Raw genomic sequence first — 24,671 nt, 5'->3', positions numbered from 1 at the left:
TTATCACATAAACACTTGATATTGATCAGGCTTTTGAGGCATGGGTATTTGCTGAGTGGAGCTGCAGAACGCTTCAACACACCCTACATATAAACAACGACTGACGTCAGGTATGTAGTCCCTCCTACAATGCAACGCGTACTGGCCAAGGGAAGCCTCCAACCAGATCAAGAGAAACAAGGGATTATGTGCTAGCTAGATACTAAACAAAGCGACCCTCCCCAGCCGTCTGGTTTAAATTCATCGTGATAGATGGTCCTTGAGATTTATGATCCTGTAGTAAATAATAAACTCGGAAATTTGTCTTTGGAGTACAAAGTGTCTAATCAACCTTGTATCAGGACATCAACTAGCCTGCTTTAGCTGGGTCTCCACAAGGCAGCGGTGAGTTAGCTAAGTTATCTTTCAAAAGAGACAATTCCAGAAGGCGAAAACAAATCTATTAAAGGAAATATCCCTGCCGTTAAAACCTGTTCTTGGTATTTATTTCAGCTGTTGGCTTCACGAGTGTGTCGGCCAGTTGGTGCCAGTTGTCATTCGGCTTGTTAGCTCGCTAACGTTAGCCAATTTCTTTTTGTTAGGTGGACTGTGTGTGTGTCATTGTGGCAAATCTCTGAATAATTAATTGGAGTAACAATGATGAACAACGAGGAGACAGCCGCTCAACCGAAAGCCGCCGCCGACGACGATGGCATGTCATGGTGGTACCGATGGCTCTGCAAAATCGCTGGGGTTTTGGGAGGAATATGTAAGTAATTTGTAACATGAACGTTGTCATCTACAGCACATGATAAGTGTACAGCCTAACAATAGGCCTTAATAGACATAACAACATTGCTTACGCAACAACAGTACAACACTTTGGTAATACATGGCTACGAATATTACGTTTCTTCAAAAAAAGAGTAATTCTAACGCAAGTATTGAAGTTTGCTGTTTTTGTGGTATTCTTTCAAGTACATTTATAATCTCCATGTTACTTTCTTGCACTGTATTTGGACAGCACTGCCACATCTCCCACCGCCCTTACCACTCTGGTTTCACCTCTAGCAGTCACACCTTATCATCACACCCATATATATTTATATATATATATAATGATCACACCCTCTTCAGCAGTGTGGAAGAACGAAGCCAGTTTGCTTAGCTAGCATAATAGCTACCGTGTCGAATCGAATTACATAATTCTATACTCCCCAGAAGGCATACTTTTGGATGCAGCGCAATAAATATAGGCCTACTAGTATAACAATGTGACTTTGACATATCACTTTTAGGATGCTTAGAGGAAGGTAGGTAAGTGGAGATAATTCTGCCAACGATGCATTTTCTAACAGCCGTGACCTGTCACAGTCTCCCTTGTCCTCGTCTTTCTTCCTCATTTGGTGGTGACACTGGAGCACAGGTGCCTGTATCACGTTCTCACGCGGCACTGCTGTATATTCATTAGGTTCTGTATTATTCAAGAAGCGGGATAATCAGTAGGACAGTACATTAAGTTGTTTGCTGAATGAGCGTGTGTGTGTTTGGCAGAAGTGTGCTAGGCCTAGGCGAACTGAGCAGTCTGGATCAGTGGGTGTTTTTTTCCCCCAGAATTATTTTTCACGGTCACAAACTCATGAGAGCTCGACAAAGTTCAACATGGGAGTTTTGCAAATAGACAGTCTTTATGACTGACCTCAGCGGTGCAGTGTCGGTCTTGCTTAATCATGCGTTTACATCCATATGGACTACAATAGATGACTAGATAAAAAAATCCCCACATTTAAACAAAGCTGTACAGTGATCCATTTATGGCCACACTGTGCCAGGCAGCCTGTTTGCGTGTGAACAGACAGAACTGTGTAATGTGTGTGTGTGTCTCCCCCATCTGTCCATTGTCTCCTGTCCAATCTCATAGTGTAGTACAGTTACTGAGGCCAGCCATCAGGCAGTCCAGTGCCCAGCTGGACACCACAGAGAATCTTAGATCAGATTAACGCTTGTCAGGGGCTCCCTGTTTGGCTTAACACCAAACAGTCAGGTTCCTTCCTTAGAGAACTACTAGGCTCTTTGTTCTGAGCAGTGTATTAGTAGTAGTGATAGTATTTACTTCTGCAGTTTGATGTTAGCAGTAATGTGGTTATTCAGATTCCCAGTGCCATTTGTCATCTTTTCAACACAATGTGATGATTCCGAAACAAAGCCTTCTTTCTATTTGATTGGTCTGCTGGAATTTCTGGGATTCCATATGGCCACGCAAGTGCGCTCGACAGATTAATGCCCGTGTGTCCATTGTGGACGTTCTCTCACCTCCCTTCATCGTTCTCTGCTTCTCGTTCTCTCCCCAGCCTGTGCCATTGCGGGAATATGGAACTGTGTCACCGTCAACCCCTTGAACATCGCCGCGGGAGTGTGGATGGTGTAAGTTAGTCTCCCCACACTTAACTAACACTGCTAATCCATAACAATGTCAAGACAGTGGACGCGTCTGTGTGCTGTCTGTTCAGTCTTCGCTGTGTTATGTGCGTGTGTCTGGCGTGCAGACGTAGCAGTGCTGACGTGCTGTGCTCCCGCTCCCAGGTTGAACGCCTGCGTGCTGTTCCTGTGTGAAGTGCCGTTCTGCTGCCAGTTCGTGGAGTTTGCTAACGCGGTGGCGGCGCGGGCAGATAAACTACGGCCCTGGCAGAAAGCCTTCTTCTACTGCGGGTGAGTGAAAACTGAGAACACACCCGGGACACGCCCGGGTCAAACATGAATACACACCCGGGGTCAAACATGAATACACACCGAGGTCAAACATGAATACACACCGAGGTCAATCATTTCAAACTTTGAAGGGCCTTATTTTGTCATAGCCTGCCTTGAATATCATAGACTGCCCTGAATAACTGACAATATGGTTTCCTGTTGTGTCTGTTTATCATGTCGTAACACCATTTAATCACATTCATGTTGACTGTCAGCATTATTAAGTGTTGTTCTTCGTCCATGATTCATGGCCTTGGGTCTCTGTGTATCCAGGATGGCTTTGTTTCCCATATGCCTCAAGTTCTCCATCAACACCTTGTTTGGGAACGCCATCGCCTTCGCCACAGGGGTCCTGTATGGCCTAGCTTCTCTGGGGAAAAAGTAAGAAAACCCCCTCCGTCCAGCAGCCTTGCTCTCTAAAGGATTGGATTAGAAATGAACGACCTAGAACGTGGCTTCAGATACAGTGTTTCATCCCTCCGCTAAAGGAGGGATGCATTTGATGTGGATTACGGATTTTAAGTTTGGCTTTATCCTCTCTTTCCTCTCTCTCCCTCCTCCCCCATTCAGAGACAATGCTCTAAAACACCGATTTTCACGTTTTATTAATGGGTGAAATGAGATTATTCTAAGATGTGGGAGAAGATTGTAACACCCCTATAACAGCTTTGGTTCATTCTGCCATTAACCTGTGAACAAAGTAACCTTCAAAACTAACTTCAATCCTTTAATACCTTCCTTAATCCATCCTCTTCTTTTTGCATTCTCTCTCCTTTTACTCTCTCCGTCTGCCCCTCGTTCTCTCTTGCTCTCTTTCCGTCCACCCCTCCTCTGTCTGTCCATCCCTCCTCTTGTCGGTCGACCCCTCCTCTGTCCGTCCACCCCTCCTCTGTCGGTCCACCCCTCCTCTGTCCGTCCACCCCTCCTGTCGGTCCACCCCTCCTCTGTCTGTCCACCCCTCCCTGTCTTTCTCAGGGGAGACGCTGTGAGCTACGCCAGGCTGCAGCACCAGAAACAGGGGGATGAAGAGAAGATGACGGGGACAATAGATGACGGCCCTCAGTGATAAAGTTCATCCATCCCTCCAGGTCTCCTCCCCCCTCCCCACTGCCCTTTTTCTGAGTCCTCTTCTTGAGTTTGCACAGAGCATCCCGGTACTCTACAAAAGGACAAAGATGTCATCAATATCTCACTCAAATCCAGCCCTCTTGTTTAGCAAGGTATTTAGTTTCTGGAAAGGCTGCATCTGTAATGTGTATATTTAAACTCATCTGATGGTTGGTATTCCATATGGATTTGATCTGTTGTTTCAATGTTATTGCGTGAACTACTTTCCTTTTTAGATTGGATTTGTGTTGGCATGTTCAGCGAATAGCTGTAGTATAGTTTTTTTTTTTTAGTTTGTCAGGTAAATTATTTGTTTGTTTTTCTGTTCTTTGTCAACTTGATATTTGATAACCCTTACACAGTATGGCAATCAGAAAGGGATGCATCTGTTTAGCCAATGAGCTTTTTAGTAAATATTGGTTAGTATTCCATGGAAACGTCAGTCATGCTTTTAATTCTGTCACCCCGTATGACCCTCATGTGTGCTATAGATGTGGGGATCCAAAATTCTGGCTAGTAAGAATGTATAATGTTACCCAAAGATGTCCGTTTTTAACACAGATCTTCAGTTACTTTGTGGTGCTCTGCCACGTCCCATGAGGCACCGGTACGTTACGAGTGCCAGTTCTTCGCTCAAAACTGGTTCTGTATGGACTGTTATGGAACCGTGAATTCTTAAAGCTTTCTGTGCATGGTTGAAATGAAAGCAGATATTCGTACTGTCCCGTGTTCTCTAATCCTTCTTGCCTGACCGCCGACACAACTGTTGGTAAATATTTTGTGTGTTTTTGTGGAGAGGAATGTGAGCTTAACTGCTATGCTGCTTTAGAATCGTATTTCTTACCTTTTTGTCAGTGTTGGGACTTTCCTTATACTTTGACCTAATGCCGACTATGATCGTCCTGTGCTTGACACTACTGACATGGTCAGTCTTGACCAATCATGAAAAGAGAGGTGACCAGACCCCTAGGTCTTCTAACCACGAATGCATGTAAAGGCTTTTATACAACGATACTGAGGGAATCTTGTCTTCAGGGACTGTGTGTGTATGTAACCCATTGGATTAAGACCCAACACTATTTAAACACTATCTTCTATTTCAGACTCAGATCACAGGGCTTTAATGTTTTTTCTTATTTATCTCCTGGTGCAGTTTGGTTGCTTTTCCCTTTGGAGTGACAGTGAAGCAATGTCTCTGTTACTGTATGTAATACTCAAACACTGACTCGGAGCAAAGTAACCCTGCAATCTTGCTGTCCATTATCCTCCAAGACTTTTCAGAACCATACAGCCATCTACTAACTGATCTGTTCTCAGGTATTTATTTTCATCTGTGCAGTAAACAGGGTAACCACCAACTAACAGCATTGCAGGATTGAAGCACAATCCACACACTAACCAGCTTTGGTACACACACCAGCAACACACCAAGTAAAAAAAATAGGTAAAACTTTGATAACCTTGTCGTTCCCCTGAAACTCGTCAACCGTTGCCTGTTAAACCGGAATATGCTAGTCTTTTTAGGCAGTTGAATTTGACGTCCCTAGTCAGTTTTTCTGCGTGACATGGAACACACAACACCATCCAAGCCTATTTGTGATACTGTGTCGTGTTAACTCTGGTCTAAAGCAGAAAACAGCACTTGCAGCACCACGGTGTTGCAGAGCCAGCCTTAAAGCATGCCAGTAGTTTGTGTTCTGCTGTACGGGATGTGTGCATATGCAGACGGATTAACCAGAATTACCTTAACTTGTCCGTTGCTTTTGAATGATGTGATCTACAAAAACAATACAAACACGATTTGTTTTTGCTTCCTATGTGGCATTGTTTTCTCCCCTATTCTGACAAAATAAAGTTCAGCTTTTTTGTATGTGTCCTGTCTTAAACTGTTTCTTTAATTACTATTGCATGTTGAGCACAAAGATTCACTTTTTAATACGGAACATTTTTATTTACAGCTTAAGGCAAAAGGGTAAGTCCTGTCTATGATACTTACTGGAAACACAGGATCCTGACTGACAAGGGGGATTTTAAAAGGGTTTGTTTGACCTTCGAACCCTACGGACACGGATCCCTCAGTACACTCCCCAGGTCAACGCTCAACCAAACAATGAGGCCCGTTTCCATTCATAGTCAGAGACATCGAGTTCATTACGATTTCGATAGCTGGTCTGAAGCTGAAGTCATTGCAAAACACCTCAGTGTAAATTCAGTCACTTTGATTTGCTATTGGGAGCTTTGGGCCTTCGCACAATCTTCCCGATCACATCCTTTTTTTTGTCTTTGATGGCCTTTTCCCATTCTTTTTTCACCATGCTGTATAGTTTCATGGTGGCTTGGGCATCTTGGACCTACAAAATGGAAAGACAGGAGGTAGGGGAGAGAGAAAAGAGAGGACGACAACGGTTGTAGAAGGTCAGAGAGGATGGAGGGGTGAGGGAGGGATTTCCACCAGAACGATAACTTGGACTCACCGAGGAGTGCTCCCCCTGCTGGACCTTCACCTGCAGTACTTCCCGACACAACACCCGGAGTGCCGGACGATTAGTCTTTGGAAAACACACAAAAACATTGTCAAAAAACGGTCCTGCAGAATCATTACAAGCGCCCCTGTCACAGGTCTTTACAGCACGTGGCCACTACAAGTGAACATTTTACATTTGGGTTTACTTACTTTAGCGATTGTCTTAAATGGTTTATACTTCTGAGTGTCTCTGATGCTCTTCTTGGGATGGGTCAAGAATAAGATCTGTAAAGGAATGACCGGAGTGAGTGAGTGACATGCCGAAAATGCAATTTTTGGTGGCACTGCGGGAGGATTCAACGGTTCTATTCGGCATACCTTGAGGTCGTTGTGTATCGCGTGGCCCACTAGTATTCTCCCGTCCAGGATCTCAGCCACCTCTCTCTGCACAGTCTTCACATTCTCACCTGCAGGAGGGCACAGACATCGTCAGAGCTAATGAGCACCCCGGTCTTCCCAGTCCCTTCAGAGAACAAGCCACCACGACAGGATGTGATTGTTCTTGTTATCACGATGCCATTGACCATGACATGCTTAAAACGCTAAATCTCACCGTTTTTGATGTCGTTCGGCCGGATGCCGCTGAATTCGGTGCGGTAGTCTGTCACTCGCTCCGTGGGCTTGACGTATTTATCGTAGATGCACTTGCCGTGCTTGTTGACAAGGGACACGCGGGCCACAATGCTGTCCTTCCCATCCGGGCCCACACCCACCATCTCACAGTCCATGGCCACCACGTTGGTCATCCTGACAGAAGGGAGGCATCACATTCAATCAACACACACACACACCCCTTCTTTCAACAAGGAGCTACTAGCTTTCACGAAAGGTTGCCAGGTTTCATTACGCGGCTGTGGCAGTAGTGGGGGAAAAGACTACGTGCGATGGTGCCATTATCCGCAAATAAGACTTTCGCTTCACAACCTCTGACCGATTGGAAAAGAACATTGCGTGTGTCCGTTTCGGGTCTTAAACTCTATGTACATATTTTCGGTGTCCCTTCTGAGTCCTGGATCTCGTCGCCTATATCTCACCCGTCGAACGCCCTGTACTTCACCAGGACATCCTCGGTGTCCTGGGGGTTGGCCTTCGGAGTGCCCATCCTCCTCCTCATGATGTTGGCTGCCTCCGCCCCCACCGTGGCTTCCACGTCGTCGGGGTCCACGTCGTCAAACCAGAGGTCTGGTCTGGAGGGGAGCAGAGAGCAGGTGGGACATGTCATGCGTTATTTGTACATTGCTAATTGTTTATAACAAGAGAGGGATACAATGATGTCAGCTGGGCATCTGCAAGGACGAAGGGTCAACATACTCTTTGGATGTGTTCTCCGCCACTTCTATTTTTTTCTTCTTATTTGCTGCCGGGTCACTGCTGCCTGCTGATTTGACGCTGTCCCATTTCCTTTTCTGGGCTTTGGGCTGCCTCACCTCTGACGGAGCAGGGCCTTTCCCTGATCCGTTTACCTTAGAGCTGCCTGGAGCAGTCAACTCCTTCCCTGCTTTGGACAGTGATGGTTTATTACTGCGCGTGTCTTTTGATGGCGTTTTTTGGTTTTCTGCCTGTTTCGAAATGTCTTTGACAGGCTTTATTTGAGGGGTATTTTTCTTGGAGTCCTGCTGGAGTAGTTTACCCTTCTTTGATGGTGAGTCAGTCGTTAGAACCTATAAATACAATCACCAATAAATGTAACGTGAAGAAATGTCATAACGATACCCATTACTATAGATATAATTGTTCATAAATAGTAGGTAAATGTCAATGAGTTACTTACTTTTAGTAACGTTTTCCAATTGGCTGAAAAGTGTTGGGCATCTTTCGGGGGGACCAAGGGGTTGGGATCCTTCACCTTTGATACTGGTTCCTTTGGACCATGTTTCCACGCTATCTTTTTCTTAACTGGTTTCTTTGTCGCTTGATCTGAAGTAGACTTCTGTATTTTCGCAGTGGCGACTGAGCCCGACTTATTTGTCTTATCCTTAGATTTCATTTCGAAACACGGCTAGCTAACCAGCAAGTAAACTGTACGTGCCTGTGCGTTAACTTGCTAAATATGTGTTTATAATCGCTAGCAAACTATACTTTAAGAAGTCATAAACATCTGTTAAAATATATTACTTACACTCAAAAACAGACATAAGACTACCTATTACATTCATGTTTAACCTAATAAAATGTGAATTCCTCCCACGTTTCATTTCCAGACACCATGCTTCATCTTCTTCTGTTGAGTTTATTGGGAGATTGCAGCCGACGTTTATCAATTGCATCATCGCCACCTACTGTTCAGGAGTTCGTTGGCACAAGGGAACAACGTGAGCTGTTTGTTTTCGCCTTCACACGTTGCTGAGATTTTGTTTTACACACACTACAGAAATGACACAAGTGAATCGCGGACACATGTACAAATAAAGATCACGTATGAAAACATATGCATACACATTTGAATTTGAAACATTTGAAACATCATCAAGACAATAAACAACGTGTCTTCATAGTTCAGTAAGTAGGCCTAGAAGCGATCGCAAAATCAATTGCAAATCAAAATTGATTAAAGCAAATCAATTGAGACTGTATAATTTACATTTTAGCATCGACGGACTTTAGAGTGGACGTGGTTAGATGACTGAGGAAGATACAATGGCAGATACCAACTTCTGACGCTAGAAGGGAGTGTTGGCCTATTTATGCAATGTGTTTTTCCGTATGATTAACCCATTTGAAGTAAGAAATCTAATAATTAAACCTTTCGAATATTTTCAGGACAACGTTGTGAAATGTAGGCTATCAGTATCATAATAACAAACCAAAGAACACGTGGAGACAAATGTATAAACCACTTGTTCTGCCTAGTGAGTACAATCAAAATAAACATATCATGGTGATTACTTAGGACAGGCACCTGTTTGATGATTCAGATTACAGTGAAGGTTGATTAATAAAGTTGATAATGTCGATGATAATATAGCAATTATTACACAGTTATTTATTAAAATGTTCAGCTTTGGACGAGCTGTGTAATTGAGTTGACAGAAGTATTTTTCCCCCATTGTTAAATGCTCTACCAGTATTTAGGCTAATTAATTTTGTACATTTTCAGAGTAAACCTTATTCTATACTGACAATTATAGCCTCGTCGTGGAGTGTGTTGCCTGTTGTAGTGTGCGCGCGTATGCAGCTGTCATTTGGCGGAAAAGCGGGTGCCCGAGAGCTGCATAGGCTACACTCCGTTTGAAGATTATGCTGCGGCTCCTGGCCATTTTGTAGAACACAGAATGAGTAGGTAAAAACTCTCACTTTCGCACCAGGAGGGAAGAACATATTCAGAGAGAGCTCACAAAGACAAGGTGAACCATATAGGAAGAAAAATCCCAACAGAAGATACAGTGGTTTGGCATCAAAACACCCCCCTCTGAATCGTGGATTATTACGAGTAGATCGAATTGGAACCATGAGCTGGGGGTCAGAGCTATGGGTAAGTGACAAGTCTAAGGTATTGCAATTACAGTTTTTAGCCTAATCTCTATTACACCATTCCAAACCTTTGCCAAATGTCTGATTACCTCTCGGTATCAGATCCTGACAGGGGCTGGCCAATACGCGAATGTTTGCTGGTGTCATCATGTGGTCAATATGACCAGTTCACACGGAGCAGACAATCTGATGGACATCTGTCTCCACGACATTACTTTGTTATTACACGATCTTCGCTAAACTGATTTAGGCAGATATAACTGCAATATCTTACGACAGGCTGCACTTCGTCACATCAGCATGCTCATCTGAGCGCACACCCCCGTATGCTGTCCTTACTGTTTGTTTGCCATTCTGTAAAATGTTCATTGAAACAAAAGGAAGAACAGGCTAGATTCAACACAACAAAACGTACTGCGAGAAAAAACAACAAAAATATAAATAATAGGCCTACAAATAGACGACAGATATGCAGATGAAACACGTTTCCTATATTGGCTACGTTTAATGTCGATAATATTTCGAAAATAACCCAAACAGGCTAAGACACACTGATTTTTTCATATGCTGTTTTGAAATTATTGATTTGATTTTCTCAGATTCCGACGGTTGTGGCATGATTTTGACAGGAATTGCGCTTGTGATTGTGCCCGCTGAAGGCGCCGACTGAGATGACAGTTGCTGAGCAGGAAGTTGCCCAGCATCAGGCTGTGTAGATACGGAGAAAAGACACAGTTCAGTTGTCAATAGCTGATTGCAACAAGGTTGACACAACATTACCATCTACCATGCTCTCTGCTAGCCAACCCACAGAAATATCTAGCATTCAGCTTCCAGCAAGATGCAATTACAGTAATAGCTTGTGGAAGTGCTATATAGATGGACATGAATACTTCAGTAAACCTGTGTGGTGCCTAGCTTGACCATTTAGCTTAGATGGAGGAGAAGAAGGAGGAGTTCATACAACACAGAACATTCCAGAGCTGTGATGCCACATCTCATCCTCCCACTCGTGTGCCCTGGTACCAAATTTTGAGCTGTGCAGTGGAACCAGCTGAAGCATGGCAGACACGTGCTCAACCCAGGGCACCAGGGTAGGCCATCTCGGTTTCCCCTCAGCTCTCTCATTTGTCGATGCCAATATCTTTCCTAATGCCATGCCAGGAACTGCCCTTTGATGAAAACCTTGCCCTCAACACTGTAGCAGTGCAGTGAATGTCCTCATGGGCCACAGTGTGAAACGGGGTAGTCACCAGCAATCAAAGCAGGAGGACTTGGAGATGCTTGAATCGGGGATTCCCGTCTTCTTACTAACCTACGACCCCCCACCCTCCCCTCTTACCCGCACACAGAAAGACCTCCGAACAGCAACCCCCCCCCCCCCCCCCCCCCCCTCCCCTTGTGCATTCTAAACTCTGGCATGGGATGGAAGATTACAGGAGTGGTGCGGCTAGTTTTACGGTGCGCTGATAAGCAGTCGCAGCGGGTGGAATTCCTTTTGTCTACCTTTTGTTAGCCTACAGCGCATCTTGTTGTTGAGGTCATGTTGTTATTACTGTTGTTAGAAAATGTGTGCCGGCTGCACACAACAACGATCCTGAATCCGTCATCCATACACAAATGACCCCGGTATAGGCAGAGGGTGGTCGTGTCACATCCTGCCTGTCGAGGTGCACGTCATGTTTATAATGACAATGGGAAATGACGGGTTGTGTGTGTGTTGTGTGTGTGTTGTGGGTGTGTTTGTGCGTGTGTTGTGTGTGTCTGTGCGTGTGTGTTGTGTGTGTGTCTGTACGTGTGTTGTGTGTGTCTGTGCGTGTGTGTTGTGTGTGTGTCTGTACGTGTGTGTGTGTTGTGGGGGAGTGTGTCTGCTGGGGCTCCTGGTGTACCACAGTTGAGGCCTGTTTCAGCAGACGGGAAGAGCAGCAGCACTCGTGGTCTGGAGATGGTTAAATTAGGGACGTGTTTCCCTTGAGTAGGGAGAGGAGAGAGAGAGAGAGAGAGAGGGGGGGGGGGGGTGGGAGACTGAGTGCGTGAGGGGCAGGGAGGGGGGCTTGGCCTCCTGAATCCTCCAATCAGTTTCCCGGTTTAAAGTTCAAAAGGACCTCTGTCAGAACGTCAGAGGCTCACTCAGGTTTTCCCATTCGATCTGTCTTGTGAACCGCTTGACCAAGACTCACTGCTGTTCAGGTACTGGTCATAGGCCCAACAGCCTGCTCCCCAGACTGTTCCAAAAGCTTTCATGTAGGCCGGCCCTCTGAAAAAGCATGTGCTAGGGTTTGAACAGAGACGTGAGGTTTTGCAACCTCCAAAAAAAGAATAGGGGTGGATTGTATCCAGATGCCCAGCTCTGTTCTCTGAGAACAGAATGATTACCAGACACTTGTTACTGTGATCTTGGTCATTACAGTGCAGGCTTATTGCCAAACTCAACTGAATACAGGTGTGTCAGTATGATGTGGCTGACTGACTGACTGACTGACTGGACCTCTTGTGTGCACCTCTTGTCCCTTGTTGTCCTGCTAAACCCCAGTTTAAGACGAGATCAAACGGAATCCAAAATACGTTTGCCTCGTTTTGGCACCTGTGTGCTTATTCAGTAGAACGACGGCAAGCGTGGCCAACCGTACAATGGCCTAAATCAACTGCTGTGTTCCACATGTGGCCTAATTATCCACAAATGACGAGTGGCAAGATTTCCTCCTGTTTGATGGAGAACGAACACATAACATGCAGAAACAAGCCTGCGGATAATTGTGTCGTTGTATACAGATAATAAGCGTAGAGATGGCAATTAGAGTTTGATTATTAGACTCGAATACTCCCGGAAAAACAAATATGAGATTGACATGACAACGTGTCACAGAGGATTTAACAAGCTGAGCCTGTGGGTTTTTTTTAAGCAGCAGGAAGGAAGTGATATTTCAGGAAGTGGGGTCAAAGTCACACTCCGAATATGTGTTTTGCCACTTTAGAACATCTTTGCAGGGTATAAGTCAAGAAGATGGAGAAAAAGCTCAAACAACAGAAAGGAAGAGATGTTAACCGAAACATTTTCGTAGCATTGTTACAGTGTACTCTCCTTTCTTTGTCTTAATCTCTCCCAATAGCTGTGCTCGTTCTCTCCCCTCTCTGGTTCCTTCTACCGATGTTGTCAAGTCTTTTAGATTCATGAATAGACCAGATGCATTTGCATTTAGTCATTTAGCAGACGCTCTTATCCAGAACGACTTACAGTAAGTACAGGGACATTCCCCCTGAGGCAAGTAGGGTGAAGTGCCTTGCCCAAGGACACAAGGATCATGTGGCACGGCGGGGAATCGATCCGGCAACCTTCTGATTACTAGCCCGACTCCCTCACCGCTCAGCCATCTGACTCCCTGACTCCAGATAAAGGACCTTTCACACTACTCTGGTCCACACTATCGCTGGAGTTTGTATTGCTGTGATCCAAGCTTCCCTGCCCAGCAGACGAGGGACTCTAGTGAGGAGCATGTGTGAATGAGTCACAGTTTGTTGTAACCTCCCATGGGCTGAGGGAAATGATGCCTTAAGAGTTTATGGCATTCCATGGGTGCAAAATCATACTCAGACGAGGCTACCTGAACTGCTGCGACTATTTTCATGGTGATGTCATCGACAGCACTGTTAGATCATTCACTGTAGACCCAAGAAGTGTCTGTTGGACCTAGGTCTAGTACTTTCCTGGCTTTTTGATTGGTTGGACCAGGATTTGAAATGTATTGACCCACAAACAGTCGATCCAGTCTAGTGGAGAGTAGCATTGGTCAGTGGTGAAAAACCTGTTCAACCTGCCCCATAGTCTTGTCCTGTATTTTATACAAATCTTTGACTTCCGAACACTACATTCACACATCCTGGACGATAAGCGATGACATCGGCGACACATCACAGCTCTCTTCCTGCTCTTAACGTGGGGGAGGGGGGGGGGTTGAGTTCTGATCATGTGTTGAGTGAATGAGTCCACCGTCAATGTTAGTAGGCCAAATCGTTCCGGAAACGGGATCTTTCTCTGTCCTGTCGTGGCCGTATGTCCAGTGGAAGCTGTGTTCCTGTTGCACACCAGCAGGGGGGTAAACAGGCAACAGCCAGGGGCTCCCTCTGTGCCCCTTGTGGAAAGTCTCTCTGGCTGAATTTCCTCAGCCTCAAAACAATTGTTCTTTCTTTTTTTTCTTTTTTTTCTGGAACGTGTGCAGTCCAATCACAGCCAGTCCCCCTCTCTCCTTCTCTTCTAAGCTTGAAGCCCCCCGCCCTCCTGCCCCCACCCCCCACCCTTCTCCCATGCTAAAGCTGTGTGCACAAACGCTGCCATTGAAGTACGAAGTCAAGTGTGTCAAAACATGTGATTGTTTCTCAGTGGGACAGGGGTCAGAAAAAAAGAAAAAGAAAGCTGCAAGACACAATAGCGGATTCCTCCTCCAAATGGCTAAATATTGTCTAATTAACATATTAGAGGGTTAAACTTAACTGCCTACAAAGGAACCACAAAAACACCCATCCAAATTCTAAATCTCTGCCACTATCCTTTAGATTCCAGATGCTACGCTCTAGCAAAGTAAGCCAGAGGCACCTTCAATTTTGGAAAGTTTGTAGTGCACTCAGTGACTAATATAACGCGAATGGGAATACTCTGCCAATGCAGTCTTACAACATTGAACAAAATACAACTTTAAAAAAACATAATGCAAGAAATCCAATATGCTGGCTAAATCTAGGAAACACAATAGTTCTGGAACTTTTTGTGTAGTTACCTCAGAGTGAAACAGTTATGTCTACAGCTATACAGCTACAGGTAGCTATGTGTACCTGTCTTGCTTTGCAGAATTTCTTCCAGTGTCTCTAAACAGATGATCAGAGTGTCATGAGATAAATAAAGTGGCAGTTTAAAAGTGAAGTGCCGGGGTCAGCAAGGTGGGCTTCTTACATCACCCAAGGTCATGTGACCCAACAGTCATGGTTCTTGCCCATGTTCTTCCCGACAAAGAAGCGTGAACTTGTCCTTTAAACAAAGCTGGGAAAGAATAGTCGCACACTCCGATTCAGAATGTAACATGAACGTTCTAAAATCCCTTACCTCAAAGCCACTCCTGAAAGAGGAATTGGATCTAGAAAGAGGCTGTTCTCCGTGAGAACACCTCACTGTGTTTCACTTCCGGGCAGGAGTGAGGTTAAGAGTTTCATGAGCGAAATTAGCAATTCTTTTTTTTCACCATCACACACACGCACAGACATTTGAAGAAAAAAAAGGTACAAGACATATAGTGTAGTACAGTTTCCTGTTTGAAGGTTTTACAGGTGCGGACTACACATGGACCAGGGCAAGAGCGAGACGTTGCTCAAAGAGCAGCAGTTGAAGGTGAGTGGCTTTGAGGCAAGGGAACCCTCCAATGGGAGAATCGTTTCTGTTCGGACGGTGTTTTAGTCGTTTTGACCGACGTGAGGCGCGCCTCAGCCATTGTCTTATCGCCATCAAGGATGTCAAAGTAAGTGCACCTCCAGAAAACTGATGCATAGGGCACTTCAGCCCTGCTTCGTTTTTTGCACACATTGTTTTGGCAGGCAGGGCCCTAAATATCTCGACTATCAGGCAGACCGGGGGACAACAGAGGCCAGGAATGCTGTGACCGGTCTGGTCCTTTAATTGTATCCACATGCTTGTCTCTTGGCCCGTCACCCCCCCCCTAATGTAATTGAGATGGGGAAAGTGGTTTGTAGGGAGGCCTTTTAAAAGGAACATGAGTTGCTTTCTCTCATGCTGTTTAGTGGTGCTCCAGGGCAGGGCAGCCACAGCTGACTTCAACCTGAACCTCATGGGTTGGTTTGTTTCAGTGGCACCGGGGCATCGAGCGATTGCGACGTTAGTCCGGCCCTCCTCGTGTGTCCGTCTGAGCTGGAAATGGCAGGGGTTCAGACAGCTTTCCTCCCCTGGTTTCCTGAGCGGTTCCCCCCCTCCCCCACGCTCCACACCCTTCCCACTCCAGCCCTTGTGGCCCCCAGGGTCCGTCTCCTGGGAGTCCCCTGCTGTTCACTTGACACACGGGGGCTACTTCCAGGCCTGAAACGTGAGCCGGCTTATTTCCTTGTGTGTGTGTGGCTGTGGGCCTGAGTTGGGAGGCTGGGGACGGCGGCTAGCACCCTGTTTGGGAGCGGGGTCGCTCCCCAACCTCACTCTTCACCACCCACCTGCTGGCGGCAGTTAATGTCCCCCTCCTCAACCCCCCCCCCCCCCCCCCCCCCCTCACACACCCCCTCTCTTGGAGGGTATAGCCGTGATGAATGGGCTCACCTCTGATCTGAGCGTTCCACATTGCTCAACGCGAAGCAGGGAGAAAGGAGAGAGCAGAAGAAGAGAGATGAGTGATGCCTCCAAATCAATGGAATATAGGCTAATGTAGACGTGTGATTCATATGCAGAGCGAAAGCAGGATATTAAAAAAGAATGGCCTTTAATTACAAGGAGCCTGAAAGAGATATTTTATTACAGCCTACATTTTTCCTGTTTCTTGTATTTGCATCGTGGACTTCTGCTTTTGAAATAATATGGGCTTTCACTGAGTTAGTCTAGTTCTTTCACCATGGGGTGCGTCAGAAATGATTTACTATGTGCTACTGTTAATCAGTCAGTAGATCAGCTATTACCTCATCCTCTGTTCATATTTTTACTTTGAGGTGTTTGTCAAACTCTTTCTCCAATCTGCAGATCAATAACACTATGAAACCCACAAGTCAACTGAACGTAGTCACTGCGTTAGTGATGACGGCCAGAGCACTTTCCTCATGAGGGGAACTGTAGTTTTGCAACTCATTAAGCAACTCGCAGAGGAAAACGCTCTTCTCACATCAAGACAGGATCTTATTGCACCGGATGCCGGACGCTCTTTACTCATGCATTTATTTCTCATAATTTGAACAACCCATCTGTTTATAGTCTCTTAGCTATTCGGATACCCATGAGCTACTGGCCCAGCACCTACATGGCCCCTAAAGATCCTCTGCCCTGGGCCTGTCCCTGATGACAGAAGGGCTTTTAGGGACAAACAACTGTACCAGTCTCTCTAATCATGAGGAGATGGTCTTTCAGCCAACCTGTTTCTGCAGGCGTCTCGTCATCACACTTGTGATCCAACCTGGTAGTCGAGCGGGTCACGTGACTGAGTCAGCCTCACCTGGACTCTACCAGTGCCCCTAATCTCTAGTTGCTCCAGCCTAATGGGGCTGTGGAACTGCTCTACAACATATACTTCATCTTAATGACATGTCCTTTGTCAAGTGGGACCGATTCCCTTGATATAAGACCAAAACAGGCATTGCTCTGTTCTTAGTGTTGAATGTGCCACGCACACTGCATGCCTCTGTAGGGCCTCAGTAAAGTATAGGCATCGAGTTCTTCCAGGAGGCCCTTGGCTGTACTAATAAAATACATACAGTTGCTGTACCGTGACTGAGTCCCTTTTGGTGAATGCTCAAGGTCTTTTAAAGAATCCCAGTACCCATCATGGTCAATGGTGTGGGCCTACATGTGTATTAATAACCTGCATATCTTTTAAGTCAAGTGGGTGTTTCGAAAGAGTGCATCAGCAGAGAACCATGTAGCCGTCTCTATTGATGGAGTATCAAAATAGTTCTTGTTACTGAAAGAATGTAGAAAACCACCCACAGATCGAACTACCTAATTCCATGGTAGAATTTAGCCGAAACCACCCACAACTGTGGGTCTTGGTCACAATACAAATGGAAGTCAGATAAAGTGAGAAAACCACAGAACCAAAGTGTGTCTGAAGTGCCCTTGCTGCCTGGCGGCTATCTACAGTCAAAGGGCGTACATGAAGCCCTCTGTGACATGCTTGCGTGTAAAAAGAGCTATACAGATACATTTTGATTTGAAAGGGATTGCTTAGCAACCTCAAGTAATAACCAATAAATATTTATTGGCGAACAAACTTAAACTTCTCCCAGAACAGAAACAAATATATCTGCTCACTTGGGGGGTTTGATGGAGACCAAAACTGGAGACAAAGACAGAAATAGTTCATTTGAAAGTGAATACATCTATTGACTTGTTCCTACAAGGTAAGTCAACAGTGTGGGTACAAGCACAGAAGTTTAGTTCATGTTTTGACTCATCAGACCACAAAATGTCCCTCTCCCTCTCTCAGTCAATCAGGTAGGCTTGTTGGCGGCATATTTCTTCTGCAAAGGTGTTTTGAGGGATGGAAAGCAGGCAGCAGGAAGAAAAGGGAGAGAAGACTAAACCTAAAGAGTCCAGATCATTCCGTAGTGCCCGTCAGCATAATTTTTCTCTCAGTTGTCGAGCCTGGGGTGGGATCCATTGTAAGTGGAGAAGGTTGCTAGGTGCGATGTATATTGAGTGCAGCCATCAGGGATAATCAGCCATGACGTGATGCTATTGATTTACCTCCCCCCTCCCCCCTCTCGAGAGACAAAGAGAATGGTTGGCTCCTGATTGCACCAGTCTGCTCCATTGGGAGCCATGTCTTAGATTGACGCCTCAAGGTTCAACCTAGCACTTCCAATGACGTCCACTTCATGTTTTCATGGCATATGGCTGCAGGTCTTTGTCTTTTAACAGCACCAATACAGCATCGCTCCAGTCTAACAAGGTGAATGCCCAGATCTTTACGTTCCTGATAACACCTACAAGATGATTTGGGTGTGTTTTGCTATTTTTTGGTTCACCTGACCGTTAACTAACGTCCCCCCAATTGAAGTTGCCAGAATTTCCTCTTTTCAGAACAAACTGTGTTTCACACCTCTACAGACCAGAACTCCAACCCGAGTCAGAGGGGAACAGTGAAAGTCAGTGAGAGTCAGCCTGGCAGGATATGTCAAGATAACAGTCTCAAAACCTTTTCCTGTCTAGATCCTAGTTATAATGCAGGTTGGCAGGGGAGCATGTAGACTAGAAGTAGACTAGTTATGCAAGCTCAGACTTCCTTCCCTTCATAAGCAACCCTGTGTAAGAGTTATAGCCTATATTTCATCATTAGGAACTGTGGCCGGCTCTTATCTCAATCATCTACCTCATCTTCTTTCAAGTCTTCACATATCTGGGCTTTAAACTGCTGCCTTCAAAGAGATATCACTGTCCGCAGAAGGTAATTGCTGCTGACGTTTGTGTGAATGTTTACTTTTTTGGGGGGGGTATGAGGGCCTGTGATTGGTCTCCTGGGAGAGGTCTGTTGTTTATCTTCTGCCGGTTGTGTGGAGAGACGCCACAGGCGTCGAGCTATGGAGGAAATGTATCTTACAGGCAGGAAGTTGTTGCGATGGCTGATAGTTCTGCTCAGTTTACAAAGAACTCTATCGCCCTCCAGATGTGTTTGAGAAACCGTGCTGGGAAGCATGATAGCATAAACAGTGAAACGTTCTGGTATATTCCATCAGCCCACCCAGCTTCTTTGCTCACCAGTGATAAAGAGTCAACAAGTAGACAAATTGTCCACGAAATACTGACAAACGTTCCGAAATCAGCTGTTGGATCGCTAAATGTTTAGCCTTCATTCCTCCATCCCCTCTTACTCGGCGGTGCACCCTTTGTTCCAGTTGTCTTTCTCTCACCCCTTCTTTAGCACCTCTCTGACTCTTGAGCTTAGCGCTCTCAGCGCTCTCTCTCTCTTCTCATCTCTACTCCTGCTTCCAAAGTGAATCTAATCCACCCACAAACTAAAGAGCTTCCGTTCAGCACAGGGGGGTTCAGCCCCCTGCTCTCCAGGGAGTTTACAAGGAGGCGCTAATAGTGTTGATTAGAAATGCGACTCGAAAGATTTTAACCGAATTGATTAGCTTGAAAAACAGACAAAGCGAGTTATGATAAGTCATGCTAAATCCCGTTTTTCCAGGCTGGCCAGGGATAAAGCCGTTAGTCTTTGATCTCACAACGTCTTCATACATCCTAATGATCGAGCCTGCCTGTCCATGCCAACCTCCATTTTCCTCAAGCTAATCCCTGCAAGGGTATTTCACCCCCCACCATAGCGCTACAGGGATGATGGATCTGTGAAAAGCCAAGATGTTGGAGGGCTGCCCTGACATGACTGCGCCTTGGGGAACTTCTGGCACATATTCCTGGACTCATCCACAGTCATCCACATGACTAGACCTGCTTATTGAGATGACGAAGGCTTAACAGAGTCGATAAAAGTGGCTTATAATGGTTGTTAATATGTTTCATTTTCTAAATGTCTAATTTCAGAAGATTAGGGGAAGATTATCCCCCTATTTCTGCACGTGCTGTGTCTCAAATCACATCAGGACAGACTGGGCCGACGGCCAAAGCATCCACAGAACTTGCTGGATTGGCTGGCGGGGGAAGACACGACCGTATACAACACCTCTCTGTCTGCGCTTTGCCATTTCCTTGAATACCTTCCACATTTCCTTTGAAGCTCTTCTAAACAGCGAATGGCCAGAAATGCTCCAGATGGCGTAAACCCCACTCTGTTAGCAAAGAAGAGAGAATGAATGGATGGAGCCACAAAAGGCTTGAGGGTCGTTTTCTGCCATTGTCACGGTGTAAATCAGCTTACAGACCTATTTACTGCCAGCAGAATCAGACCAACGGTGAGGCTTCGAACTGTAAAATGGATGCTACACACAAACGCTTTACCAAGATGTCGTACGTTAGCTGTGGTGATACTCTCACTTCGCTATCTGTTTTGTGTGCGCCTCAAATGAGAGAAGTGAGGCGTCTCTACCACACAGCCAGAGCCATTTGCACTACAACCATTTTCGCCACTGCTGAAGAGAAGATTTTTTCAAATCCGTGTTTGTGTCTACAGAATTTCGGTATGCACCACACGGCCTGAATCTAATGTCAAGCTTTTGCCCTTGACACATTCCTTTGACACGCTCACTATGGGCTGCTGTGGTGTTCAGAGACACATGAAGATTGATGAGCCAAAGGAGAGGTGTCACAAGTAAACAAGGTTGCCACACACTTATGTTTGCTTAAAAAAAGAGACTGGCTAAACTTCCGGCTATCTGAGGCCCTAAAATAGCCCTGGAGGACATGGAAGGCCACTGCAGGCATGTCGTGGGGACGAATTCCTGCAGGGGCGTGATTTGACCACGGACCACATGGCGATGGATATCAGCTAGGCCGTGTTCCTCTGAGATTGGGACCGTGCCATTGTAAAATGAGAAGCCCCTCGACTTGACCCTATACTCTAAGAGAAGGCAAAGGCCCCCAGGCCTTTGAACATTCAAACCAGAGCAAAATGACATCCTGTATTGAGACTAAACACACACAGTGGGTGTTGAACTTGTTTTGTTCAAAACATTCCTATTCAGGCCCACTGAAAACAATGATTGTTATTATGTGAAGTGGACTTAATGATACCGTACGCGGCTGGCATTTGCTGGTGCGTTTGTTTCCCGAAGCAACATGGAGAGCGACAACAAACAGTTCTCAATTTAGAAACCGACCGGCTTCGGAGCATTGGCTCACGCTGAGCAGCGCTAGAAGGACTTCCACCGTGTCTGAGATCCACCCCGTCCCCATTTTGAACCAGCTGCTCGGAGAACAAGCCGTCGTTCTCTCTCCGAGACGCGAGTGTTAGGTAGATGAAATGTATACACGAGCGACGTCACCGGGGCACATAGCCGGAACGCTCCGAGCGTTTCACCCCCACCCCCCACCCCCCCCCCCAGCGCACCGCGGTGTCTGAACAGGATTCGGATCCGCCTGCAGACAGCTGGGGCCCTCCGGGGCAGGGGAGCTGCTGTGACAAGGCGTTCGGTTGTTAACCGATCGCCTTCGCCTGCGAAACGTCGCTGTGCCCCAGCATGACTGCTAGGAGGCGGGGGCAAACATGAGACACGGAGCCGGCGCTACCAGCTGGCCTGTTTGGCTCGTAAAGGTCGATGGATATGCCCCAATTTGATGGGAGAGGAGATTGGATGAGAGGACTGTGTCTCACTCGCTTACTGTAAGCCCCTAACTGCTGGCTGGGGGTGGGGGCGGGGGGGGGGTGGTATTGCAGCTGGGTAGATGTGGAGATATCGGTATCACCCACTCACTCAATGCCCACTCACTCAATGCTGTTAAGCGATGGCAGATGGGACAGTAAACAGGGCTGCCTATTGGACGAGCTGGCCATGCTCCAGCTCTTCTCGGCCCTTCTTCTTCAGCAGGGAGAAGTCCGAGAATGCCGGCCTTGCCTGGAAACAGATCCCATGAAGAAGTCTAGTTTTCCCTCTGCTCCCTATCTTTCACACTCTTTCCCCTTGACTCTCTATGAGGAAACCGTTTGAACTTTTACACATGCTATTTTCTCAGTTTGCCTTAATCCAGACTCTTGATTACATAAGGTATGAGACTTTATAGATCGATAATCTCCCCGAAAGGACAAAGTTGGAAAAAACAGCCGCTTAGGAACAATGGCTGACCTGTGAAGGCTGGCCTGGTGGAGTAATCATTGTGCGGCACTGAGGTGGTTTATTGGGTGGTGGTGTGGTCAAGGGTTGGGGGTGGCTGTCTTAATCAGATTAAAAACAACGTCAAACAGTGTTTCGATTTACGCTGGGTAATCTCAGAGCTCTGGCATACAGGGTAGGGTAGTTGCGCATGAAGTGGCCCACTCGTCGGAAAAACCTCCTCGGAAGTTCTCTGTTCAACCCTCAGGTTCTGTCTTGGGGTTGTTGTGTTTACTGGATTTCCTCCTGCTAACAGTCGTCCGATTCGGACCCGGGCAAACCTGCTCTGGGGTGTCGTAACTCGTCGGATGCGGATCGTTTTTTTTGACCGTCCTCTTTGACTCGGACTGTCGGTTCTCCACCTCTAACGGATTAACATCCCGCGCGGGGCTCCGCTCTGTCTCCGAGGCGACCGCGTGCCGTGCGACTGCCGTGACCATGCTGCGGCGGCGGAGTGAGTTCTTTGTCTTCTTGGACAGCGTGTGCACGCTCAAACCCGAGCCGGAGGCGAGGGAGGAGCCCCCTCCGCTCACCCCCCTTCGAGGAGTACCTGCAGACCCTGCTGCAGATGAAGATGACCAGCGCTGTAAGTCCACCAAGCAGATGGTCCTCACAGGGATCTGCCCTCAGGCTTAGCTCAGGGAACGGACATGTCCACTGACCACTCCACAGTGTCTTAATGGTGCCGTGCAAATGGTTGGATTATATTTACATTTACATGTAGTCATTTAGCAGACGCTCTTATCCAGAGCGACTTACAGTAAGTACAGGGACATTCCCCCGAGGCAAGTAGGGTGAAGTGCCTTGCTCAAGGATACAACATCATTTTGCACGGCTGCGAATCGAACCGGCAACCCTCAGATTACTAGCCCGTTTCCCTAACCGCTCAGCCACCTGACTCCCTATTATATAAATAAATATTTGGTGCAGACCCATAGCGTTGTCCTGTTCGGTGGCCCTCACACAGGCTGGTTGAATATTTTTTCATGTTGATCCTGTGGATGAGGCTAAAACAGGAATTAACAGCATTTTCTTTTTCAGTTGAGTTTAAAAGGTGTCGACCACTCTTCCAGTTACTGTGACTCACAGCTATGAATGAGCAATTTCCTGTTTCTCAACCACCAACAGAGAGAGGGAGGGACCAGCACAGTTGATGGACGGTCTCAATACTGACCAACATTAGTGTGTGTGTCTCTCTCTCTCTCTCTCTCTCTCTCTCTCTCTCTCTCTCTCTCTCTCTCTCTCTCTCTCTCTCTTGCTCTCTCTCTTACACACACACACATACTGTACAGTGTGGGTAAATCACGCACACCTGCCACACATGCACAAAGAGAGGGGACTGTTTTATGGACCTAGTTGTGCACACACACGTGTTCGCACACAAACACACTCTCACATTCCTGACAAGCCGCGTTGATGGATCTATAAATATGTGCATGGCATGCAAACAAGAACTGACACACTTGTTTTCCTCACAGCCACGGCCCTGCAAAAAGCTCTCTCTCTCTTTCTCTCTCTCTCTCTCTCTCTCTCTCTCTCTCTCTCTCTCTCTCGCTCTCTCTCTCTCTCTCTCTCTCTCTCTCTCTCTCTCTCTCGCTCCTCTCTCTCGCATCTCGCTCTCTTTCTGTGTGTTTTAAATGTCTTCAAATCAACAGGTTTAGACCGAAGAAGCGATATACATACAGCTGAAGCCTACATTTCTTGAGAGGCTAGAAAGTTCTTTCCGCCTAAGTAAACAAAGCTACCCCGTGTCTTTCCTAAGTGTCCCAGGCAGGCAGTAGGAGGAGAGGTAAGCAGGGTCAGATCCAGGACCCTCTGGGGAGGTGGACGTTGGCTTAATGATTACAGCGCAGCGTAAAGTCATTGTGAAGGGGGAGGGTTTGAGGGCGGGGGTTGGCTTAACGGGGGTCGTTGAAGTGCATCCAGTGGCTTTTTACTGTTGTACTCACAGGGTCCAGTCGACTTTTAGATTTTGGTTTCTTTTTTTGGGCGTGTGTGTGTGCTTGTATACTGTGTGTGTGTGTGTGTGCTTGTATACTGTGTGTGTGTGTGCTTGTATACTGTATGTGTGTGTGTGCTTGTATACTGTGTGTGTGCTTGTATACTGTATGTGTGTGTGTGTGTGCTTGTATACTGTATGTGTGTGCTTGTATACTGTGTGTGTGCTTGTATACTGTGTGTGTGTGTGTGTGCTTGTATACTGTATGTGTGTGTGTGCTTGTATACTGTGTGTGTGCTTGTATACTGTATGTGTGTGTGTGTGCTTGTATACTGTATGTGTGTGCTTGTATACTGTGTGTGTGCTTGTATACTGTGTGTGTGTGTGTGTGCTTGTATACTGTGTGTGTGTGTGTGCTTGTATACTGTGTGTGTGTGTTAGCCC

General features: G+C 46.3%; 2 protein-coding genes across 5 annotated transcripts; one reads left to right on the top strand and one right to left on the bottom strand.

Annotated features, from left to right (window-relative positions):
• Positions 1-120: 120 nt before the first annotated feature.
• On the top strand, positions 121-5,711 carry cacfd1 (calcium channel flower domain containing 1). Of its 3 annotated transcripts, XM_047014350.1 has the most exons (7): positions 121-384; positions 582-748; positions 2,331-2,403; positions 2,563-2,688; positions 3,004-3,111; positions 3,301-3,342; positions 3,706-5,711. In XM_047014350.1, the coding sequence occupies exons 2-7, from the start codon at positions 637-639 to the stop codon at positions 3,794-3,796; spliced, it is 552 nt and encodes a 183-aa protein (XP_046870306.1). In that variant the 5' UTR covers positions 121-384; positions 582-636; the 3' UTR covers positions 3,797-5,711. The 3 variants fall into 3 exon arrangements, with proteins under 3 accessions (XP_046870306.1, XP_046870308.1, XP_046870307.1); XM_047014352.1 differs by lacking the exon at positions 3,706-5,711 and having other exon boundaries at positions 122-384; positions 3,301-3,664; XM_047014351.1 differs by lacking the exon at positions 3,301-3,342 and having other exon boundaries at positions 123-384.
• Positions 4,962-8,616, bottom strand: rexo4 (REX4 homolog, 3'-5' exonuclease). Of its 2 annotated transcripts, XR_006955472.1 has the most exons (9): positions 8,133-8,616; positions 7,673-8,022; positions 7,396-7,548; positions 6,915-7,108; positions 6,680-6,768; positions 6,512-6,586; positions 6,312-6,386; positions 5,834-6,188; positions 4,962-5,614 (listed from the first exon to the last, which is right to left on the bottom strand). XR_006955472.1 is itself a non-coding variant. In XM_047014349.1 (8 exons), exons 1-8 carry the CDS (start codon positions 8,346-8,348, stop codon positions 6,051-6,053), a joined length of 1,290 nt encoding a protein of 429 aa, XP_046870305.1. In that variant the 5' UTR covers positions 8,349-8,616; the 3' UTR covers positions 5,749-6,050. The 2 variants fall into 2 exon arrangements, 1 of the variants encoding a protein (XP_046870305.1); XM_047014349.1 differs by lacking the exon at positions 4,962-5,614 and having other exon boundaries at positions 5,749-6,188.
• Between the last annotated feature and the right edge of the window lie 16,055 nt (positions 8,617-24,671).

The sequence above is a fragment of the Hypomesus transpacificus genome, unplaced genomic scaffold (genome assembly GCF_021917145.1).
Source record: "Hypomesus transpacificus isolate Combined female unplaced genomic scaffold, fHypTra1 scaffold_241, whole genome shotgun sequence".
Lineage (NCBI taxonomy): Eukaryota > Metazoa > Chordata > Actinopteri > Osmeriformes > Osmeridae > Hypomesus > Hypomesus transpacificus.
The sequence above is the reverse complement of the archived record's forward strand: the minus strand, read 5'-3'. Positions and strand labels throughout refer to the sequence as shown.

Coding starts and splice junctions, on each gene's coding strand:
- cacfd1 (XM_047014350.1), top strand. CDS start 637: ATGATGAACAACGAGGAGACAGCCGCTCAACCGAAAGCCGCCGCCGAC. Junction 749..2,330: donor TGGGGTTTTGGGAGGAATAT/GTAAGTAATTTG, acceptor TTCTCTCCCCAG/CCTGTGCCATTGCGGGAATA. Junction 2,689..3,003: donor AAAGCCTTCTTCTACTGCGG/GTGAGTGAAAAC, acceptor CTGTGTATCCAG/GATGGCTTTGTTTCCCATAT.
- rexo4 (XM_047014349.1), bottom strand. CDS start 8,348: ATGAAATCTAAGGATAAGACAAATAAGTCGGGCTCAGTCGCCACTGCG. Junction 6,387..6,511: donor CATTTAAGACAATCGCTAAA/GTAAGTAAACCC, acceptor TGTTTTCCAAAG/ACTAATCGTCCGGCACTCCG. Junction 6,189..6,311: donor AGCAGGGGGAGCACTCCTCG/GTGAGTCCAAGT, acceptor TCCATTTTGTAG/GTCCAAGATGCCCAAGCCAC.